Below are 23,596 nucleotides of genomic sequence, written 5' to 3' on the forward strand. Positions count from 1 at the left end.
TTAATATAAGTGATGGAAGTACAAATAGTATTTAACTATTTTAGCAGAAAAGTAATTTTCGGTATAAAAAAAGGAAAAAAGAAACTAGCACTATTATCAAATTTAACAATTTATGCCCACCAAAAAAATCAAAATTAACAATTTATGACAAAATATCATATATTTACAACTATATTTAGAAAAACTAAAAATAATTGAATGAAATATATAAAACTAAAAAGTCTAACCGTCAAACTAATATTAATAACTAAAACATATACTATATGGGAAGACAAAACATGGCATATGGTTTGGTTTGCTCCAAGCTCTATACAAAGATATTCTTTTAACATTTATCGGCCAATACATGGAGATGAAACTACTGATGCGTTCTCTTACGAAAGCGATTATTAGATTTGTTTCTGTAAATTAATGTCGATTGGATTTGCATAAGAATGGTTTTGTCGCAACATAGACAAATGATTCCAAAGCCCACATGCCTTGGACTCGTCTTTATCCTACTACACTTCTATTATTGGTCTCCTAATCTCCCATTGATATTTGATTAGTGGTTCTCATTTTACTTTGCGAAAATCGTTTTATTTTTTGTCTTTACAATGTCTTTTTCAGATCTAGTCTAGCTAGTGAAACGAACTCGCGCTTAACTAATTTTCATTTGGCTGCAAGTGTGGAGATTTTTGTAAGATTTAGAATTTTATGATACAAAGTACAAAACCTTTATTCATATATAATGGCCCATTTTGTACAATGGGCTTATTTGTGGGCCTTTATTCGTTTAAATCTTTATGTGTAAACGAAAAATTGTTCCTTTTTTTTATCACAAGAATAAAATTAGTTGGACTCTTCTTTATGGGCCCTTATTCTAATTCATCTTTCAAACGAAGAAAATATTTGAGTTGATCAAAAAATTAACAAATCAACAATTACACAACCCTGAAATGAAATTACCACAAGCACAAAGCTTATACTTTGACCAGTTTTAGTGATGATATTGGCACATAATTGGTTGAAAATTGGACGCATAAGAAGGGGAAAAATCATAAACAAAAATCAACCACATTAATCAGTAATCACCATTCAAATGCTCTACCAACTAACTTCTACACTTTTTTCTCTAAAAATAGTTTTTATTCTGTCTCTAGATCATTCTCTTAATTCCTTCTTGGTTATGTGATTCCCTAATCAAAAAGAGCACGTGGCACTGAAATAATTTTGTAGATGGATAATATAAAGTCTCTCACTCGTGGGATATTCAGAATCACATCCACTTCTTCTTCCTCTCCTCTCGTTTATTATCCACAACAAAAACAAACACTCACTCAAATATCTGTTAATAATGACATGTCAATTATTATATCTTTAATTTTTTTTTTTCTTAAAACCCACCAAAAGGCAAATATGTAATAAAACCCTTTTTTTTTTGTATACTCTGATTACTTCGTCTCTTCTTCCCCTGTAATGGCGCTTCCACACGTAGTCTCTTCACCTTCTTCAACTTCATTATCTCCTTCCTTCAAATCCAAACCACCCCTTAGATCTCTATCACCGACACTTGATAATCGCCGGCGTTGTAAGCTTAACAGTTCCTTCCGATGTTCATCTTCTTCATTCTCCGAGAAGCATCACAACAACGCGAAATCTCCAAAATCTGATGACATCGTCGAGCTTCCTCTGTTTCCACTACCACTCGTTCTCTTCCCTGGAGCAATCCTCCCTCTTCAGATCTTCGAGTTCCGTTACCGTATCATGATGCACACTCTTCTCCAATCCGATCTCCGATTCGGCATCGTTTACTCTGATTCAGCCTCCGGCTCCGCCGCAGAAGTCGGATGCGTCGGCGAAGTTGTGAAACACGAACGTCTTGTCGATGATCGATTCTTCCTAATCTGCAAAGGTCAAGAACGATTCCGAGTCACGAATCTCGTCCGCAAGAAACCTTACCTTGTCGGAGAAGTCACGTGGCTTGAAGATCGTCCTTCCGGTGAAGAGAATCTTGATTCGTTAGCGAATGAAGTCGAAGTTCTGATGAAAGAAGTGATTAGGTTATCGAATAGATTGAATGGGAAGGCTGAGAAAGAAGTTCAAGATCTGAGGAGGAATCAGTTCCCGACGCCGTTCTCGTTCTTCGTCGGAAGTACGTTTGAAGGAGCTCCGAGAGAGCAGCAAGCGTTGCTTGAGCTTGAAGATACTGCGGCTAGGTTAAAGAGAGAAAGAGAGACGTTGAGGAATACACTTAATTATTTGACTGCTGCTTCTGCTGTTAAAGATGTGTTTCCTTCGTCGTCTTAGTATGTGTACATAGAATCTGAATCTCTCTATGCGTTTGATATATATTGAGCTTTGTCAGTAATTGAATATACGAAACTTATGAAATACTGCAAAGTTATGATTGGCTTGTAAATTATGGTGATTTTGGTGGTATTATATTAGTAGATGTTTTGAGGGTTTTGATAGGATTTATAGCTTAATTGATCACAAAAGTGTTGTGCTTTTCTTGAGTTAGCATTTACAGTGAAAGCCTAGATTACATGCTATGTCAACAATTCTGCGTAGACTGATTTTTGATAAGTAGAAAGAGATGTTTACTAAATTAGGGATGTCAAGACTGCTACGACTCATATAGAGACTAAGTAGTGTTGGTTGCTTTGTCTATAGGCCTATGGTACTTGTATCAGTTTTGTTGCAACAATGGTACTGAATAAATTAGCTTTGGCTGACCTTTCTCGACATCTCGTGTAGAATCAAGCGGAAACTTACCAAACAGTTTGGTGTTTAGGGTTGAGCAGAGTGAGTCTGGTGGTGTTTCTTTCGAGTCAAGATAGTCTCTATCGATTCATATTGCTACACCAAACATATATTTTTGAACTTTTCTGCTATAAGAATTAAAAAGTGTCCGCGAGAAGAAGATGATTTCGGTTACAGCTCTCTGTTTTTATGGCTCCATGTTTTGTTTTTCTTCAAAAATATTTTCATAAAACGTTAAACTAAGGAAGCATCTTATGTAAGAAAGGTTTTTTGGTGAATATAATTTTACATAAAAGAAAAAGTGTTTGCATTGAAGAATTTATGTACACTAGTTGTTTCCGTTGCCATAAAAAATGCTTGCATTCCTGGAATTCCAAAACTTTGGAAGTTGAATACTTCTGTGATCGAAAATAGAAGAAGCAAAAGCATTATGATTATGGTTATTAAAAGATATAGAAGAAGCAAAAGCACTTCTATAGACTAAAATATAAATGACAAAGTCATTGCATCTGTACTTGGTCTTTTACTTCTAGGAATATGTCTGCAAATAGTAACTAAAACCCATTTGCTCAACTAGGCAAAACCCTAACTTCGTCAAAGTCAATCCCCAAAACCCATTGCGTTTGGCTATAAACACACAAACGCAAGTTTCCTAGATTCCCAGAACTCAAGAAATATGATGGGACATAATCAACCAATACAGTCCAATCCACAAGGTAAGCCCATTGTTCTGTCTCATTATATTCCCTTAGCTTGTCACATATTGCTCATAATATTTTTTCCGCTTTACAGAACAATTTGTGCAAATACCGCTCAATATCGAGCACCGCCTAACCACACCGATCAGCTTAACCAGTGAATCGAATCAGAGACGTAACAAGTGGGTTACCATCATCATATGCACCATCTTGGCCGTAACAGGTCAATGCATCGCTAGACTCCTCGAGAACTATTACTTCCTCCACAGAAACTTGAGCCGCCACCGCGGTATCTTGACTCAACCACTTCTCCAGGTCGTCGGATTCCCCATCCTCATCTTCCCTTTCCTTCTCCACTTCCTCATCAAGAAACAGAAACAACTTCTCATTTTCTCCGGTGGAACCTCCTTCAAGCAATTAGCCATAACTTACTCTTGTCTCTGCATCTACATGTTTTGTCAAGCATTTTTCTTCAACGTTAGAAACCAGATACCCTTTAGAGTTTTCACTCTCATCTACACGACGCAGCTCTTATTCACCCTGATTTTATCCACGTGTTACAACAAAATCAAATTCAATAGATGGATGATTATCTCTCTCATCTTAGCCGTCCTCGCTGGCGCTTTCACTCTCTACACTTTCTCCGCCGGGTCACCCATCTACGACAGCTGGACGAAATCCAACAAATGGGGAACTATCTATGTGGCTTTATGCGCTGCCGCCTTTTTCTCCTTCCTCCTCTGCGTTATCAGGCAGGTATTCGAGGAAGTTATCTCTATTTGCAACACATCCACCAACAGAAAACAACCCAGTTTCGTCGTCGTTCTTGAGTTGATCATCTTCTTGTCTCTCGTCACCACCATCATCTTAGTAGCAGCCATTCTCATCTCCGGTGAACATCACAATATGAAGAAAGAGATGGATAGGTTCACGAAGGGAGAGATTGCCTACGTGAGGACTATGGTGGGTCAAGCCGTTGCATGGCAGATATACTGGGTCGGGATCGTGGGGCTCGTGTTCGCCGTCTCGGCAGTGTTCTCGAACGTGATCAGCGTCTGTACGTGGCCGATCGTGTCGCTTCTCGTGGTTTGTTTTTATGACAAGTACGATCATTTCGATGTCTTCAGAGGAATCGCCTTAGGCGCCGCTGCTCTTAGCGTCGCCTGTTATATCTATATAATCCACAAAGAGAAGAGCGACGGTGATGACCAATCCACAAGCTAATCAAACTATGGAATTTGGAATTTTCTTGATAAAAAAATCTTAATTAAATTGTTATGAGAAGTTTGTGGCTAACGACTTTTTCCAATACGTTCAGACTTTTGTTGATTGTTTTTTAATCATTTGTTACATGTTCAAAAAGTCGCAGACACTACTCGGACGGTAAAGGTGAGTCTAACACATATCAAGAAAATCGGAGATGAAACATAAACTAATTAAAGTTATTTAATATTTTAAAAACATATTAATTTATTATAAATAAGAAATTTATATAATATTATTTTTAAAATTGAATGAAACACATGAAAACAAGAATGTAATGTCAAATTTATGATTTTTTTACAATTATGAACATAAGTAGAACGTTTGAATTTTAGATTCATAAAAAAAAGAAATGAAAAAAAAAATTTGGGTTAAGCGGACAAAAATTAGATCCGAATTTTTTTATCGATTTGGACAAAATTACCGCGGTCTCCACCCGATCAATACCTAGACGGCTAGACGGCCGATTTTTAGAACAAGTGTTACAACGTTGATCGTAACAACAACTTCAACTTTCTTTTTCTATCTATAATTACATTATTTTTGGGTCTAAATAGTGGTTGTCTCACATACAATTTCATTTGATTAAAGCCATTTGACTTTCTTTTGCTATCTACAATTACATGAAAAAAGACTCGGCATGCGGACACTTGGCGTGATTAGTGGAGTCATACAGTTGGGATCCCTTCTATATACAGTAAAACCTCTATAAATTAATACTCTATAAATTAATAACCCCTCCCTTGTCGATCTAAATATGTCAAAAAAAAAAAATTAATAACCTTTCTAAATTAATAAATTCTTCCGGTCCGGAGTTGGGACCAGTATAAAATATGACATAAATCGATAAATTAATAAGATAATAATTTTTTTTTAAATTTCATGTAAATATATGGTCCCATTTATATTATAAATTAATAATTGTATAAACTTATCTATATATATATATATATTTAATTTAATATATATATATATATAAATTTATATATGTCATATATGAATTACTATGATATATATTTAAAATATTCTAGGTAAAAATTTAATAAAATATGACTCTATTATTCGAAAAAAGTTTGTGTTGTTTTTTAAACTTAATAATTATTTTTCTACTTGTAATTAGTTTTTAAAAGATATTGCTTATAAAGAAAAAATTTATTTTTAGATATAAATTTTTTAAGAAATTACAAAATTAGTAAAATCTCTATATAAATTAATAATTATTAATTTATCGATAAATTAATACCTTTCTAAATTAATAAAATTTCTTGGTCCCAACATTATTAATTTATAGAGGTTTTACTGTATTATATTCAAATAGATTACTTTACTTTTAGGGGACTCAGAAAAATCAAGAAAAAAAATGATAGATATTTCATTTTTACGGGGATGGATGATAAAAAAAGATGTCCAATCTCCCTGAGCAACATTATCAATGAGCTCTTAATTTTGGCTCTTAGGAATATTTTAGTATTAAATTTTGCTTTTATCAAAGTTAAGAACTTGAATAGAAATTCTTAATTTTAGTCTCTTCCAATGGTAGCATTCTAAATGTAACTCTTAAGAATAAATTTAAATTTTGTAAAACGATGCATAGTCAACAAAAAAAAAACAACTCATGGTTATTGGTTGCCATCGATGGAAGATATGAAGACATTGATCACAACCAATTCTCCATAACCGGATTTTCTTGTCTTAAGAAGCTGAAAGAAGCAACTGCAAATCCAAAACACCATAGACATTACCTAGTAACTGCGCTGCTTTATCATCTTTCATTGGTTTATCTACTGAGCAGAGATAATTTATCCTTTGGGCAGCATCCTTTGCAAGAACTCTTTCATTGACCTTGGTCTTCGCCTGAGACTAATATGATCCCATTATGCCTCCTCTCCATTTCTTCCTGTACTCCTTGTACTTGTCATTGAAGTTGGCCTATACACCAAAACCAGAGAAACATTCATAAGAATCTCCAAAAAATATATTTCACAACGATCTACCCTTATATTAAAGACAAGAAGCTTTTACCTTGATAGCCTCTAGGAATTTGCTGAACTCTAGCTTGTCCTCGTTCTTGACAGTGGTCAAACACAAGCAAGCAGCAGTCTTTTGCTGAACAACCTGAAAGTAAGAGACATAAATAAAGAAAACATGCTTTATTCCTTTGAGATAATGAGCAGAGAGATAATCATCAGCAGACATAGATCATTAACTAAAAGACTGAGAACATAAGACAAGTATAAGGCAATGCAAAACTGAATTCATGATTTAAATTCACAATTTCCACTCCCTCAGACTTCTCTTCTCCATAGTCCAAAGAATTGATAAATCTCGATCCAAAAAAATACCCTTTTGATCTACCAGAAACTACTACTCCAACATCTCCATTCCAAGAACCAAACTCTCTAGAAAACAAACATAATTTCATTTGTAATCTCATACCAAATGGTAGGATTTGCCTAGAACACAGAAGAAACTTAAAAAGCTCTGATTTCTCTAATTTTAAACCCTAATTTTGCTAACATCGACACCACATCAATTAACCTGAATTCAACAAGATATACAAATGAAATCAGAGAGATTTGTACCATGGAAAATTGATTGGAGCATCGTTGAACCAAACTGTCCGATTTGGTGATTCCGATTTGGTGAACCAGAAATCGTCAATGGCCTCCAACGATGGTGTAATGATGATAACGACAGATCAAAGTCTAATTTCCGACGCATATCTCCTCAAAATTCATCGGATCTAGTCGTTTTGGATTGTTTTCGCGTTGGAGGTCGATAAAGAGAGAGAGACGATGAAAGGAGGAAGGGAAAAAAATTGTTTTGGAGGTGGATGCCGTGGCGACACGTGTCCGCTTCTTAGCTTCTCTTTTGTCTCTTAACTAAGAGACGTTCTTAACATAATTCATTATTTATCATTTAATTTAATTCAGATTAAAACCTAAGAATCATCTAAGAATCAATTAAGAGTCTTGCGATAAGGGTGGTCAAATATACTCTAGTTTGAAAGGGATTTCGTGGATCTTAAGACCACCTCCAAGAAGAAGCTTTCGTCTACTATGTAAGTGATCAGATTATCTTTGATTTTTATTACCAGAGCAACAAAGCTTAGTTTTATTTTCTTTGTGGTTGGGGGACAAAGTTAAAATAAAATAATTTTACATTATTTTCAATAATTTAAAAAATTGGAGGCTTTTTATCGTAAAATTAAATAAATTTAGGGTCTATTTGCCAATAATTTTATATTGTGGATTTTAGAAAATTATGGGAGCCCAAAACCAATGTTTTATTTGACTCTGTTCAGGGCCGACCCTTACATGTTAATGAGACTGTGACGTTTTCGATCTCCTGAAATTTCACACGAGTACTTGGATCATTTTGAGCTGAAGGAAAGGAAAAAACTGATCCGCAAATTCTTCCAAGTGACAAAGTTTATTAGTACATATTGTTCCATGAAACTGATACCAAGGTATCTAAACATGGTTGTACACTTGTACTATTGAGTATAAATGTATATCAGTGTTGTCTTGGTGACTGGCCGACTTGGGCAATGATTGTTATTAGATAACCTCTCATCAAATGCCATCAACCGAGACTCCTCATATACAAGACCTAGATTCTCAAAGCAACGGAAACCAGATAGCACAATCAATCTGTCCAAACTTTTTTTTTGTCAACATATATCCAAACTTGTATATTTAGTTTTAAAACTCTTAGCATAGTTCCAGATATTTGGTAAATTCTCAAAATTTAGAAGAGACTGTGGTTATGGGCGAAATAGTTTTTTTTTTTTTTTTTGGTAAAAGGTTAAGTTTTATACCATTTTAAGATTTTTGACAGAAGTTACAGAGATAAACTAGTAGCAGAAAAGACCGAAAACCAAACAAGAGAAACGAACAACTACAAATAAAAAAGCAACAAGGAAAGAACACAAGCGACAACCCATCTAGTAGAGAACCGAGAAGAAACACCAATTCCGAACTGAGAAACTCGGACATTCGTGTGATTGCCTCAGCTCCTAAGAACTCGAGTCCTCATCGTCGTTGCCACGGGCAACCTCTTCCTTAGGCAAGCCCTCAAACCTTAGAAAAAATCACCTACAGCTTCTCCGAGGACACACACAAAAACGGGAAGGCTAAAGAGGATTTAAACGCACCAGCCACCATTCCCGAGCATGAAGCTAAAAATCACCTACACCCGGCGGCACGGGAGCATCTACGGGCAGCCAGAGAAGCCGCCTCCAGCCACCATTCCCGAGCATGAAGCTACAAGAACCATCTCCCACGAGATAGAAAAAATCCTAGTAGACCAAACCGCTGCCTCTATTCAACACGGAGAACCCCACCTAAGGTTGTCGCGTAGCTAATCCTTGCCGGAGCAAAGCGAAAAAGCTTCACGGCTTCAAGAAACCATGACAAACCCTCGCAGCCAACACCTACAAAAAGAAAACAACACCTCAAGCAAGGCAACAAGTGCAGCACGTGACATAGAGATTCTGCAGGGGAGGCAAAACCAGCTCGCCAACGCACGCCATATCTCTGAAAACTGTCGAGCCACTAAGCCAAGGGGAGAAGACAAACAAGCCACCGGAGCGACCTAGGACCGCTTGCTTAACCAACTGCCACAAGAACCAAAACAGCAAATCAAAAACCGAACAACCTAACCTATCTCCAATCGCAAACCCTATCTCAGATCAACAATGCCGTCCTCAAGCAACGATTGAAACGGGAGAGTGCGAGGAAGCAAAGGAGAAGAGGAGAGGCAACGTCGGAGAAGAAGCTGAGATAGCCTTGGCCAAGCACCAAAAGAACTATACACCATCGCCGTGCCACAGCCTGAAGACGAGAAAAAAGCTCGAGGAGGAAGCCGGAGAAACACCACCAGACCGGAGAGGTAAACCCAGATCTCGCCAGAAAACCAGAGGGAACCAAATTGCAGCCTCCGGCGACACGGAACCACCATCAGCTCGACCGGAAAAGCAAACCACCGTGAGGAGAGCCCGGAAACACCTATGCCGGCTCAAAGAGCCACCAAACCAAAACGCCGACACAAGAGCACCACGCGAGGAGAAGCCACAACCATGGAACCACCACTAGAAACCGCCGGATGCGAGCCGTCGTCGAGCTGCAAAAACGAGCAGCAACCAGATCCAATGGTGAGACTCTCCTTTGCCACTGGAACCAGAGCCGAGACACTCCTTGCCACTGGCCCACCGCAAAAGCTCAATCGACGCAATACCACCTACTAGAGACCGAAAGTTTAACGGCGAGCCACCCCAAAAACGCCTAAGAGACCACCGGATTTGAGGAAGAACGAAGAGGGACAGAGATGAGCCCTCCCCGGTGCCGGAAAAGCACACCGGAGAGGCGGAGAGGACAGATCTAGAAAAGCTTTTCGGGAAAAAATAGAGAAGAGAGGAGAGAGACGCGCGTGCTCTCCACGCGCTGGTTTTTTCCACTTCTTAATTCCACCTTATAGTTTAAAAAAAAAAAAAAAAACTGTTAGGGTAAACTTTTTATTGTGACTGATCCTACCCCAAAAGGCTCCATATCCAGGAAAATCCTATATGCGTTATAGAAATCCGTGGGCCATCTACAACAGAATTTTATTTAGAGAAGTTTCAGTTCCACCCCGCCGACAGAGAGTCGAATTCGTGACCTCTGGCAGTCGTGTGTGAGAAATCACATTGAAACCATTAGGCCATCAAAGACTGTTCGGGGCAAAATAGTTATTCACGTGGTTGTATCCCGGCATGCATGGTGGTGGCTATGGATATGGTGGAAAAGAGTTGGAGTACACTTGGGCAATAGTGGCTTTGTTTTTCAGTATTTTGAACTTCAAACTTGACGTTAAAATGCTTGTTAATATAGTACCATTTTGCTTCTTAAATGTCCCAAAGAGAGGTCCGTATTTTATTATGTTTGGACCAAGTGGTACTCCAACATTTTTTGTATTTTCGAGATGTGTTAAAAGTCTATCTGCTAATTTAATCAAACATCGAAGTCGAATCTACCAAAACAAAATCCCTATTGAACAAGATAATTTATATTCAAAATTTACCGAGGATTACTGAATTGCGAAATCTCAGTTGAATGAAAAATTAAAAATTAATTGATAAAAACGAAATTATTATATTTGTCTAGTTTACAATTTTTCTACTAACAACTTTTACTATTAAAATTAAATATTAATAGTTTCAAAAATAATTTAATTTTTAATTAAAACAAAAGAAAGGCAAAAACATGAAAAAATTCCTCAAGAATACCACTAATTAGTCAAGTCTTCAAATGATGTAACATTATTTTTTTTCACCAAAATTCCTCAACAATACCACTCATTTTCTCAAAACTAATATTACCAATAAATCTCACCATTTTCTTGATTTAAATATTTCTCTTGAAGTAAAAAAAATTTCCAAAGAAAAAAAAGTATGGATTTTAGTTGCAATTACATTGATTTGGTAAATTATGTTTCTCAAATTAAAAATAGTTCTATCTGAGAAAGCAAAAAAAAAAAGAACCAGATAAATTGGAACCGGAGCTTTGTAGTTATCGGTTAAAAAGGCCGCCTTTTCACGTGTGTCTCGACCACAAAAATGTTTTCTAAGATTCAGTGAACTTTGTTTTGTCTCTTCTCGAGGAATCTTTGGGTCCCGTACGTTTAGTTTGCGTGGACATAGAGCCGCCACATGACTGACCCTTACACACATTCATACTACTAGTATATTGCTATATTTTCCCACGTGGCAATTAAAAAGCCTAGACTAATGGATAACATCAAGAAAGAAATTGGTGACTCTATATATAGATGATATATATATAAATTACCAAAAAAAAATAATAGATGATATATATATGTACGGAGAGTTAAAAAAAAGTACAAATCTTTCTCAATGTCTACGAATTATATTATATGAGACCATGTTTTATCGAGAAAAGCTTGGTAAAATCTAGGGTTTTAATCATAAAAGTAATTTTTTTTTATATTACTTGATTTAGGAAATCATGTAATGAACTATATCTTATTTTTCATTTTCAGCTGTTTGAAATTAAAAGTTAAAGCCAAAGCGTTCACACGACGAACCATTAAATTCATAGTGATAAATCTTTTTATATTTCCCCAATCGCGTATGACCTTATCCATATCTCTCTCTCTCGTTTTTAATTTTTGGAAAATCTCAAACTCATCTCTCTCTCTCTGCTGGTTTTACGATTACTGTTGCCAAAAAGAGAAGGGTCTCTCGAGACAAGTGTTAAAATTACAAACACAACACCAGCTTCCTTCTCTCGACACGACCCTCCGTCATGTCTGCGCCAGCTATATCTTCTCCTCGCCACGTTTCATCACTCTCTTCTTGTATATATACACACCTACCCATTACCTCATGTCTTTGCCTTATCACTCACCAAAAGTCGTCACATAACATCACTTTCGAGTTGTCAACATCCGTACATGTCATCCATAGAGCCAAAAGTAATGATGGTTGGTGCTAATAAGAAACAACGAACCGTTCAAGCTAGTTCGAGGAAAGGCTGTATGAGAGGAAAAGGTGGCCCCGATAACGCGTCTTGCACCTACAAAGGTGTTAGACAACGCACTTGGGGCAAATGGGTCGCTGAGATCCGTGAGCCTAACCGAGGAGCTCGTCTTTGGCTAGGTACCTTCGACACCTCCCGCGAAGCTGCCTTGGCTTATGATTCCGCAGCTCGTAAGCTCTATGGGCCCGAGGCTCACCTCAACCTCCCTGAGTCCTTAAGAAGTTACCCTGAAACGGCGTCGTCTCAGGCGTCCCATACGACACCAAGCAGCAACACCGGTGGAAAAAGCAGCGACTCTGAGTCGCCGTGTTCATCCAATGAGATGTCATCATGTGGAAGAGTGACAGACGAGATCTCATGGGAGCATATAAACGTGGATTTGCCGGTAATGGATGATTCTTCTATATGGGAAGAAGCTACAATGTCGTTAGGGTTTCCATGGGTTCATGAAGGAGATAATAATATTTCTCGGTTTGATACTTGTATTTCCGGTGGCTTTTCTAATTGGGATTCCTTTCATTCCCCACTTTGAGGTGTCACTAGACTCTCTTTAATTATTAAGACTTTATCATATACAAAATTACATTTACAAAATATAGTCACCTCACCGTGATCTAGGATATATATGTATATATACACCAGTTCCATGTACTTATTTATATATGTGCACTTCTATATATGTGGTTTGTCTGTAGTGTGAAAGCAGATTCTTACCATATCAAAAAACATAAAAACGACAGTTGTTTGTCTCAAAGCTAAAAATGTGTCAAGGGAAAAACTGTTAATCAAGTGCAATGTATCTGTGTAAAGAAAACGGGATGTTACGTTGTGTGTAACGGTCAATGTTAAGACTACATATGTCTTTGTTTTCTATGGGCTTTTAAGTCTTTGACTATTGTCTTTGTTTGCTTTTACTTTTATCTTGGTTCTCTTTGCATCTTCTTACCTTATTCTTTGTGCTAATGTGTAATCCTCGCGTGTCTTAGTAGACTATATGGCGAGGTTTATAACAAACCTGGCCCGTTTATTTTCGGCCCAAAATCATATCTCGGCCCATATATGGTCTCCACCAATGGGCTATATATGATTGAACTAATGCATATTTATCTTGGATCCACATTGTAGACTACATATAAAGTTTGGGTTTTTCTTATTCTATTCCAGATAACAATTATGAGACAAAGTCGCTTATGCACTGTCTTTTTCCTTATGTATATGATTTTTTTGTTAATGAAATTCTTATGTATATAGAGAGAATAAGATACGAAATTTTGCAAATGAACTTCGTTTAAATAAAATCAAAAGATGATAGTTTAAATGTAAATAGCTGACCTGTAAGCTAATCCAAGAAAACCAAAAAAGATAAATGGAGCGCATTGAATTGTAATTGTATATGTGAAATTTTTAACACGTTCGCCTTAAAATAATGCTTTTTCACATCTTTGGATCTACAAAGTTCGATCCATAGTCAATCTCTACTACGCGGGGTAACGCGACTTAGTGGAGTCGAACTCCGGTGGAGAAGGCGGAGTCAAATGGACTTAACCATTTGAGTGAAGGCACATCCCCAAAATAATGCTTTTTATCCGTCTGTTTCAAACAAAATTCTAATATTAGACCAAAATATTTATATCGAACAAACACATCTATCTCAAGTTAGCTAAACTTTAATACAATGTTAAAATCTATGGACTTTCACCTCAGGAATTGGTCCATATTATATACTTCAGTTGGTCCATACTATATTATATTAAATGTTGGTTTTAATTTGCCCATTCGGTTAAGAATCAATTTTATTGGATATTTGATCATAATATAAAATGTAACAAATTTGTTTCTTTAATAGATCATTTCAACCAAATTCGGATGATCTTTTACTTCAGTTCAGAACAAATCGTTTGATCTAATTCAAAGTTTCAAACTAAACACCCCGACAGTGATAATTACTAAAGATCATAAATGCAAATTATAACATTCTATTGATGATCGAAAAGGAAAGAAAAACCCCACAAGAAATGTAAAAAAATGGCACTAATATATCAGCCAGATATTATATATAGAAAAGTCTCAATCCACAGCTCCCACATAGTCTTGTTCATCACCATCATCATTATCCTCCTCATGAACAATGATGTCTCATCCACCATTTTTTTTTTTTCCTTTCTTCAAAAACCTTTCTTAGGTAATTAATAATTGAAAAGAGAGAAAACACTAAAAAGAAACGAAAAAAAAAAAAACAGACACAAAAGTCATAAAACACAACGGCACACCATTGTTCCCTTTTAATTGGGTAATGGCATTTGTAATTATTAGCTGGAGAAAGATGTGTCCAATTAGTCAAACGTTGTCCGTTGACTGATGGAGTAGTGGAGTTGTGATGGACGACTTGATGGAGTTGCGAGAAACAGGTGCACGTTCGATACCATGCTCCGCGGAGGACTGGATCGTTGCCTTCTCTAGTGCTGCAAATTTCCTCTCTTCGCTCTTACCGTATAATACGAAGTAAAGTCCCGCTATGATCAAGACCGCTCCAATAATCCTGCCATTAGAAATACACCACGTGGCATTTTTAAAAAAAATTGTTCTTATTTAGGTCCTTGAAATTTTAACAAAATTTTACATAAACCACTCGAATTTTAATATTTACATACCCGCCCAAGTAAAACTCTTCGCCTAACGCAATCGAAGCCATGATCGCAACGACAAGAGTCTGAACAGGTTGGTAAACAGCAACGAAGACTGGACCTCCTCTGTCAATACACCAAATCTGAACGGCAAACGCGATTCCAGACGCTACGATTCCCTGAAGTTAAACCGATTCATGAGGACTAATTTGATTAATTTGAAATAATAGGGCTAAATACGAAATATTTAGAAAAGATAAAGAAAAACTAACGGCGTAGAGGATGGTGAAAAGCTCCCAACCGGAGTGAAAAACCCACGCCTGAGATTCTCTTTCACAGAAAGCAGCAATGATCAAGAACTGAATGATCCCGAAGAAACAAGTGTAAGACGTAACCGAGAGCCTCGCCGGGTAAGATTTAAGAACCGGAGCTTGGAAAACGAGCCAGCCTGACCACGAGAGGCAGTGACCTATTAGGTAGATACAACCAAGGGTCCAGTTTTTAGGCGCGGCGTCTCCCAACGGCGCTAAGACGGCGGAGTTTGTGGTGAGTAGATGAGTGTGGAGGTGGCTGGTCGGAGTGTAGATGGTTGGACCCTTGTAGAGAGTGATGACAGAAGCTCCGGCGACACAAAGAGCTGTTCCTAAGACTTTGGAGATACCGTCTCTTCTGTTTATTCTTACTTTCTCAATCCTGAATTATTGTATTTTACGTACAGTACATAAACAGTATGTTACTACTATGATTATCACTATTTTGTAAGTAAATTGAAAGGGTATTTAATGTTGTCTACGTATACTATTATGCGTTTCTTTTACGTTGAAAAGTCAAATGAACATTATTAAAGTGGTTCTTGTATATCCAAGCAGTCCATAAGTTTTAAACTATTTTTTTTCTTTAAATCAAAAGAGAATAAAAAATGAGAGAGGTGAAGAATCTGTGCCTGAGAAGAGCAGCCATCAGAAAGGTAATGGCGGGAACAGAGTTTTGCATGGAAGAAGCAAATGTTGGTGAAGTGTTGTCCAGTCCCAACAAGTAAAACCCTTGGTTCGCTGTTATTCTGTCGTGAAATAAATCATTAACAAATTCAATAAATAGTTATCCAATTTTGTTATTGAAAAGATCAGAGTGAAGGATATTAATATATACCCGATGAGTGCCAAAAAGAAGAACTGGATGAGAAAGTTGAGAGTAATCGCTGGCCTCTCCTTCCTGAATAACACAATTAAATTACTACTATCAATTAACTTGAAAATATATAGGGTTTATGAAGAACTGAAGAAGGAGTGGAAATAAAAGGTTACTTTTCGAGGAAGTAAGCGAATGGAAGGAGAAGAAGCAAGGCGATGATGTTACGATAAACAGGGAAGACGAGTTTGCTGATTCCCATGTTAAGAGCAGCTCGAGACACCACGTGGAATCCGGCGTAACCGAATTGCAACGTCAGCATCGCTATGTGAAGCTGAAGCTTCTCTGGAACTCCCCATATCGATCTCCGGTTATCGTTTCCGGTGTTATCCGCCATTGGATCGAACTAAACAATCGATCAAACGATGGAGAAGGCGCTGTGTGTGTATGTTTGTGTGTGTTGATTGAGGAAAAGAGTGAAGTTGTGGAGATATAAATATAGGTAGATAGCTATCTCATTCCTCTCTTTGCTTGTGGGAACCACCACACTGAGATTTCTAATATGGTATCTATTAAACCTAATTATAACAATGTGAAATATTGAAAAAAATACATATGTATTTAGGTATATTAATGAATTTTTGTTGTTTCCGATCATTTGATGTACACACCAAATTTTGTTACTTTGGTCTACTCACTCCTTGATTATGATTTTGAATTGGCAAAATAAAATTTCGATTTATATTATTATATCTATATCAAGTATGATAAAATAGGTTACCGTACTATTATTGTATCCATTATTATTTTGTTTACAAAACACTCGCAAAACCGACATATATTTCAGGGAAAATCGCAAAAAAAAAAAAAAAAAAAAAAAAAACGCAACGTATAATAGTTTTTTATCTAAGAAACATGAAAAAAAATTGAGATATTAAATTAAACGATTGTGCTTTTGGATTTGTTGATTTGAAAAGAAAAAAAAAACTCAAGAATTAAAAACTACCATATATACACTATTCGCCTATTCGGCGTAGCCTTCATATTTTAGTTTTGGAAGCTCTAACCACGTTAACAAAGTCCGGTTAAATTTATAATCAAACACATTGTCAACATCATCACAACTACCGTTTCCCATGTATAAAACCATAATTTTTGTTGAATTTGCAGATAATTCGGCAGACCTAAACTTGAAAATTACCAAAACGAGATAATAAAGTGACTACGTCTCACTTTCTAAGTTACAGCTTCACAGACGCTTTGTGGATGTTGGCGCATCTCAAGATGAAGAATGTGGTTTAAAATCAAATTTTGAAGACATTGCCAACATTTTGGACATTATTTAACATTTGTCATCACATTTTGTGTCATAACATGATAGTTAATTATAGAGAAATCTAACTAATGTGCCATTTACTGTTCAAAAATTTAGTAGAAATGCCATAAAACATAAATCTTTCCAAATATGCCATAATGGTGGATAACATTTTTTGTCTATCCAAATTTTTGTATATCGTTTCGAATTCTTGTTCACCAAAACTCTGTTGTTTCAAAGGTGGATAAGAGTTTTTGTCCACCAAATATCTTCCTAATCTGTTGTTTCAAAGGTGGACAACATTTCTTGTCTACCAAAAATTTTCGGTTCAAAGTCTTGTCCACCATTATGGCACATTTGAAAAGACAAATGTTTTGTGGCAATTTCTGTAAGTTTTGCTACAGTATATGGTACATTAGAACAAAATTCCTTAATTATATGCCTCCTCATGTGTCTAAAACAGCCAACTTTTCATTCCACATCAAAACGATACCCATTGGCATTCCTGGTTTAGATATTATGACAAATTGAGCCACAATTTAGTCCTTTAAATGTCATAACAAATAAACCAAAATTCTGATTGATTTTTAACAAGAGGAAAACGACTATATATGAAGCTGTTAATCTAAATAGATTAAACAAAGGGCCCGCAAAATTTTAACTGTGTACTAGAAAATAAAGAAGAGAGCTTAAAAATGTGTAAAGGGCAAAGGCTGTCTCCCACATTCTTTTATTTTTCTGCTGTTTAGCTGACATGACAACCCTCACGCCACTACTCATTAACGCAACTATCATTATGATTCTTAATTTTTTTGTATATCTAAAATCATTCAAATCTGAAAATCAAAAAGGTGAAAACTACAATAGAATAAAAAGCACAAATATTTATCATTATTTACTAGTTACGACTCTATTCCTCAATTTGCACTCAATATCTTAGACAGTATTGATGAAAAAAAAAAAAGAAGACAGTATAATGGTTTTAATTTGTCCTTTCCTTTTATATTTATTGAGCAGCATGGCATTGCTACTAATTATTACTTGTACAGTATAGTCTCCAGGAGAATAGCAATCTTAATTAAGAATATTTTCTATTACAAAATTTCGTTTTAATTACTTTTTTGGGTAAATATATTTCTTGATTTTATGTTACATAATTAATTTTGTAGGGACGAGCCCCACGCGCACTACCGAACCGTGAGACCCACAGTACCTCTTATTTCGCAGGCACACCCACACGATCAATATTTATGTACACGCTTACACCAATATTATTATCTGTATTTGTCCTCAATTATTTTAGTTCGATTTTATTTTTTTTTGGGTTATTTTTTTGTTCTATTTTCCTATGCTCAATAAATAGACGTGTGTAATTGTAATACTTTAGTTTAAATTTCCGATAGTCAACATTTGTATCCTTATAGTATAGAATCATCGAAAATTTTATGGTTGCTTGTATGCTTTCAGTTTTCTCTTTCTTTTTGTTTTGATATTTTTGGAGATATCGACAATGTAAACCTAGAGAGACTGTTTTAGTAAATTGTGCTCAGAAACATGTGCATATCCACGTGAAAACAAACCAAATATGTATTTTTTTCCCCTCCCACGTATTATGTATCACGACAAAATTGTTCATGGAATTTTTTGTCACAAACTGTTTTAGATAAACTATATAAATGCAACATGAAAAAAGAAAAATATGGAATATTCATTATTATTCATTTCTATTACAAAAATCTTTTTATTTATTTATAGACAATAACAAAGTTATTTACCTTCAACTTAGTTATATTTTCACATTACACTAATTTATTGATTGTTCTATTTTATAAAATTATCTAAATTCCACCCTTATCCCGATGAACCTAAACTAAAGTTTTATGCTCTGTTCTTAACGTTTAGATTCTATACAAATCAAATTTAATAGACAGTATCTAAAATAAAATCCTAAAAGATGAGTTTTTTTTTAAGGACATTAAAAGCAGCATACTTTGTTTACAAATAAATATTACAGCATTTAAAAAAAAATTCATAACCTTTTAGAAAATCTTATTAGATCAGCTGTAGGAAAGCTTCTTACAAAAAAAGTTAAGACATTTTTTGAAAACAAATTTTTTGCGTGTAGTTTCGGGGTATTCCTTATTCCAGGAAAAAAAAAAGCTTAAGAAAGGAGTATATATGTGGTGAAACTGGCCGTGCAAGTGGTACACGTATGCTCAACCGTATCCATAATATCATTTGTCGAGCAGACCCCTTCATTAACTATACAAAGATTTCCAATCTGTCTACAATACGTGTAAATAATTATTTCATCATAATACAACACATAGTTTGCTAGAGGTGATCTTTGCAATTGGCATGAGTTTTTCTTCCAATTCATTCAGAATTTGAAGCTTTGATATATTTGCGCGATGATGTGTATGGTAGAGAATTAAAAATTATCAGTTGTTTCTCCAGGTTCTGTTCATAACTAGTAAAACTGATCTTATTGATGAATTAAGGACGGATATCTTGCGAAACCATTGCGATGTTTTTGTTAGGAATACTGGTTTCACAAATGAAACGTTATTTTTTTTTTCGGGTAGTGATCACTTTTTTACTGATCAATTTTCTCAATGTCTTTATAAGATTTTTTTTTAATATGTATTTTAAAACTTAATTTTGGGTAAGTGCCTCGTGTTTGTAATTTTATCTTGTAGGTTTTGAAACTTAATTTTGGATTTTCGAACCTTGAAATTTATTTGTTGAGAAAACATACGTAAGTTTGCCTCGAGAAAAAAATAAATTCATTCTTTTGTGGTTTAATATTTAAAGCAAAAGGGATATATTAATTCATCTTTGAAGCATTACCAACTGGATCAAACATTCCATATGTATATCTTGTGTTATTGTATGTTGAAATTGGGAATTACTCTTTTCAGATATAGCTATAGTATCAGTAAATTTTGAGAGCCAGAAAAAATGAAGACATACCCAGCTGGACATACCAAATCCAGCACAAAATAGTTTGTTCATTAGTTATGTAAATGGCTTATGATAGTATCTATAACTTAGGTTCACGATTTACACTTGTATATATATAGGTTGTTTTATATCATTCTCAAATGATGATTCGTTGATACCTATGCGAAACAAGCATTGAACTCATAATTAACTAAGTGTCAAATTTAATTCAAAATTGCTTAACACTGACAATAATAAATTTATTTATAGATGGTAGGATGAAGTATTTTAGTTTGTTTCTTAATGAATGTGAAAGATCACTAAACATCATTTGTTGTAAAAGAAGGGCGTATTATTGATGCTAAAGACTAAAGTTTCACTATTAATTAGCCCAATTTCCGGAACCAGTGCTTATAAAAGTGTTTAGTTAAAATACAAATTAAAGAATTAATTAGCATTTTTCGTCTTTGTGACAGAAGATAAACCCTTATTTAGTTAAAAAGGGAAGAAAACAAATCCCTTTTTAGTTTTTTAGGTTGAAAAAGAAGATATATAAAGTATGCTATTCTATGTCTATCTCTCTCAGCAGGTAAAGGGTAAAGAAACGGGTCGGGTAAGGACCCAGCAAGACAGTAACGGATCGGGTAAGGACCCAACAAGACAGTAACCGGTAACGAGCAGAGCAGACGAAGAAGAAGAGGGAGACCAATCTTAGTTGGGATATTTAATTGCCCTGTCTCCTTTTTCCTCACTTTATTTCATTTCTTTATCATTTTTGCTCGCCCACGAGCGAATCTTCTTGTCTCCGATCTCTCTCTCTTCTCTTTTTCTCACTCCTCTTTTTGAACTTTAACACAAACGATTTTGCTTTTAACCTAAATTCCAAGATAAAAGAATGTGATTACTTTTAGAGATATTTGAGAAGATCAATGCATATATTTGGAATCTTAATATGACCAAGTTATATAATAAACTCATTTCTATTCTTTCACTAGTTATCCGATACGCTAAATGTTGTCACTTATTTACGACAATACTTGTGATCAGTCATAATCAACAAAGATAAAACGTTCCGACTGATTGTCTGAAGAACGTAGACACGGTTCTGCAAAACTGGAACACATTTAATGACTGTATACACCTCCATAACTGCACTGTTTCCCATGCAATTCAATAGTGTATATATATACAGTACACATATGCTTGTGTCTAATTTTTATGATAGAAAGATTTTGCATATAAAGTTTTCATCCGGTGCTTTGATTGATATTTGATATAGAGTGTCCTTAGATTCGTTTGAATTGTGATGATAAGTGGATGTCACTAAGGAGACACCTTGACGTGCGACAACACTATAAGGACGAGACAAGTATGACCCTTCAACATATTATTATAAGACTAATGCCACTTTACCCACTAACGTAATTTCAATACGATTAACAGAAACAGCTCTCTTTTATTCTTGATTTCAATTCGACGAACTAGGTTATATGGTGAATGGTGATCCGGACGTATCAATCTTAGAGAAAGAGCTAACTAACTAGCGGAAAACCATTTTAAGCGTTTAATCGTTGGAGTCTAAACTCTATAGTGATTTTTTAATGTTTCTTGCAAGTGACAAAAATAAAGAAAAATGGCTTAGAAAACAGAAAAAATTAATGAGTTAGTATCAACTAATATTGTGCCGTTTAGAGAAGAAACTAAAGTTTGAAGTTTCCAAATAACATCTTTTCAAAAAAAAACTTTAACAGTAGCATAAAAAAATTTCCCTCTTTCATTTTAAGTTTCTAACGCTCTTTTCCTTTTCAAAGACGATGTCAGGTACATCACACAACGGAAGAATTGGTTACTCCTCGATTCCAAGATTCGTGGCAAAATGAACTCTGAAGACGTTTAAAATTAAGAAGGCAATTTTTTAAGGATTTAGATTTCACAAATTTAGGGTTAAGATTAAAAAACCAATTAAAAGGATGAGGATTTTTTTATATGGAATATACGTGAAAGTTTATATAAACATGTCAAATTTTTAAAACACTTAATAGAATTCTGCTTAACTTTCAAAAAACTTTGTAATATTGAAAACACATGTACATTACTACAAACAGTTCATGTTATGGCTACAGTCTACAGACAACAATTTTTGAAAGTTTCCAAATATTTGTTAAATTGTTCGAAACCAAGTGAAAGTCCGCAAAAACTTGTGCAAGTTTCACTACAAGAAAACATGAGATTAGCGACTTAATTCGGTGACTAATTTTGCAGTCGCTATATCTAGTGACCGTTTAGCTACGTTTTGGCGACTAAATATGAACCAAAATACGATAGTCGCTAATTAGTATCTAATATGAGACTGATTTATATTGTCGTTATATAGTCGCTAAATATGGCGACGAATTAGTTACCGAATATTTAGTCGCCAACTGGAGCGACTCAGTGGCTACGAATTAGCGACTGCGTAATTCTAGTTGGACATTCAAATTGGGCCCAAAAGCCCAACAACCCAGTAACGTTAGCCCATGAGCCCAAGTATATATGTCGTTCTCCCTTCGTAGAAAACCCTAATCCCGTTTTGCTCGCACCCAAATCAAACCCTAGATTCTCTCGATCTAGCGACGAACCCTAATTCTCGACCGAATTGTCTCTCGTATCTCTCTCGATGGCTCCTAGTGGTGGAAAACGTAAGAGAGGAAGAGGAGGAGGAGGAAGGGCTCCGAAGGTTTCCCCAAATCGACCTGTCGCCAATCGACCCACTGCTTCTGGGACGTCAAATCGAAGACCCAGTACTCTTCCTAGCCAGTATACCTTCACTCCGGCGAATCCTGAAGCCCTAGAGACTCAGCAAAGTCCGGTAAATCCTATAGCCCTAGAGTCTCAGCCTCCGACTCATAGAGACTATCCTCCTCCGACGCAGCTGTTCCAGTCCGGCGATGATTCTCCTCGAGGCTCTGGGTCGCATCAATTTCGGGAATCTGGATCTACTCAAGTTCGAGGGTCTGGATCTGTTCAAGGACGAGGCTCTGTAGGATCTATTCATCGTCTAGCTTCTCGGTCGAATCAACCTCCTGCGCCGGTTCAACCTCCAGCGTCGACTCAGCCTGCAGCGTCAAATCGACAAATACCATCTCGTCAACAAAGACCTTCTCCTCAACCTCGAGCCTCTGTATCGCATCATAGTTCTCAGGCTCAAAACTCACACGAGGAATCTGAAGATGAGGAAGCTGAAGGTGAATCTGAAGAAGATGTGTTGAGGGATTCAACACTCCCAGAAGATGTCCTCGCAGATTTACGTGCTACACTTCTCATCCCAGGCCGTGAGAAGTACACCACCGTCATCTCTCCCAA

General features: G+C 35.9%; 4 protein-coding genes across 4 annotated transcripts; 3 read left to right on the forward strand and 1 right to left on the reverse strand.

Annotated features, from left to right (window-relative positions):
* The first annotated feature begins 1,369 nt into the window (after nucleotides 1-1,369).
* Nucleotides 1,370-2,447, forward strand: LOC9323661 (lon protease 2). Its single transcript, XM_021035698.1, has one exon. It carries the CDS (start codon nucleotides 1,459-1,461, stop codon nucleotides 2,287-2,289), a length of 831 nt encoding a protein of 276 aa, XP_020891357.1. The 5' UTR covers nucleotides 1,370-1,458; the 3' UTR covers nucleotides 2,290-2,447.
* Nucleotides 2,448-2,521: 74 nt separating this feature from the next.
* Nucleotides 2,522-4,773, forward strand: LOC9323662 (putative purine permease 15). Its single transcript, XM_002887552.2, has 2 exons — nucleotides 2,522-3,461; nucleotides 3,538-4,773. Exons 1-2 carry the CDS (start codon nucleotides 3,422-3,424, stop codon nucleotides 4,665-4,667), a joined length of 1,170 nt encoding a protein of 389 aa, XP_002887598.2. The 5' UTR covers nucleotides 2,522-3,421; the 3' UTR covers nucleotides 4,668-4,773.
* A 6,985-nt stretch (nucleotides 4,774-11,758) lies between these two features.
* Nucleotides 11,759-13,363, forward strand: LOC9323664 (dehydration-responsive element-binding protein 2D). Its single transcript, XM_002887554.2, has one exon. It carries the CDS (start codon nucleotides 12,159-12,161, stop codon nucleotides 12,774-12,776), a length of 618 nt encoding a protein of 205 aa, XP_002887600.2. The 5' UTR covers nucleotides 11,759-12,158; the 3' UTR covers nucleotides 12,777-13,363.
* An 836-nt stretch (nucleotides 13,364-14,199) lies between these two features.
* On the reverse strand, nucleotides 14,200-16,572 carry LOC9323665 (protein WALLS ARE THIN 1). Its single transcript, XM_021034988.1, has 6 exons — nucleotides 16,173-16,572; nucleotides 16,018-16,080; nucleotides 15,812-15,928; nucleotides 15,141-15,561; nucleotides 14,896-15,047; nucleotides 14,200-14,783 (listed from the first exon to the last, which is right to left on the reverse strand). The coding sequence occupies exons 1-6, from the start codon at nucleotides 16,391-16,393 to the stop codon at nucleotides 14,582-14,584; spliced, it is 1,176 nt and encodes a 391-aa protein (XP_020890647.1). The 5' UTR covers nucleotides 16,394-16,572; the 3' UTR covers nucleotides 14,200-14,581.
* Between the last annotated feature and the right edge of the window lie 7,024 nt (nucleotides 16,573-23,596).

This window comes from Arabidopsis lyrata (genome assembly GCF_000004255.2).
Source record: "Arabidopsis lyrata subsp. lyrata unplaced genomic scaffold ARALYscaffold_2, whole genome shotgun sequence".
Classification (NCBI taxonomy): Eukaryota; Viridiplantae; Streptophyta; class Magnoliopsida; order Brassicales; family Brassicaceae; genus Arabidopsis; species Arabidopsis lyrata.

Coding starts and splice junctions, on each gene's coding strand:
- LOC9323661 (XM_021035698.1), top strand. CDS start 1,459: ATGGCGCTTCCACACGTAGTCTCTTCACCTTCTTCAACTTCATTATCT.
- LOC9323662 (XM_002887552.2), top strand. CDS start 3,422: ATGATGGGACATAATCAACCAATACAGTCCAATCCACAAG. Junction 3,462..3,537: donor AATACAGTCCAATCCACAAG/GTAAGCCCATTG, acceptor TCCGCTTTACAG/AACAATTTGTGCAAATACCG.
- LOC9323664 (XM_002887554.2), top strand. CDS start 12,159: ATGTCATCCATAGAGCCAAAAGTAATGATGGTTGGTGCTAATAAGAAA.
- LOC9323665 (XM_021034988.1), bottom strand. CDS start 16,393: ATGGCGGATAACACCGGAAACGATAACCGGAGATCGATATGGGGAGTT. Junction 15,562..15,811: donor CTGATGGCTGCTCTTCTCAG/GCACAGATTCTT, acceptor ACAATAATTCAG/GATTGAGAAAGTAAGAATAA. Junction 14,784..14,895: donor GAAGAGTTTTACTTGGGCGG/GTATGTAAATAT, acceptor TTCTAATGGCAG/GATTATTGGAGCGGTCTTGA.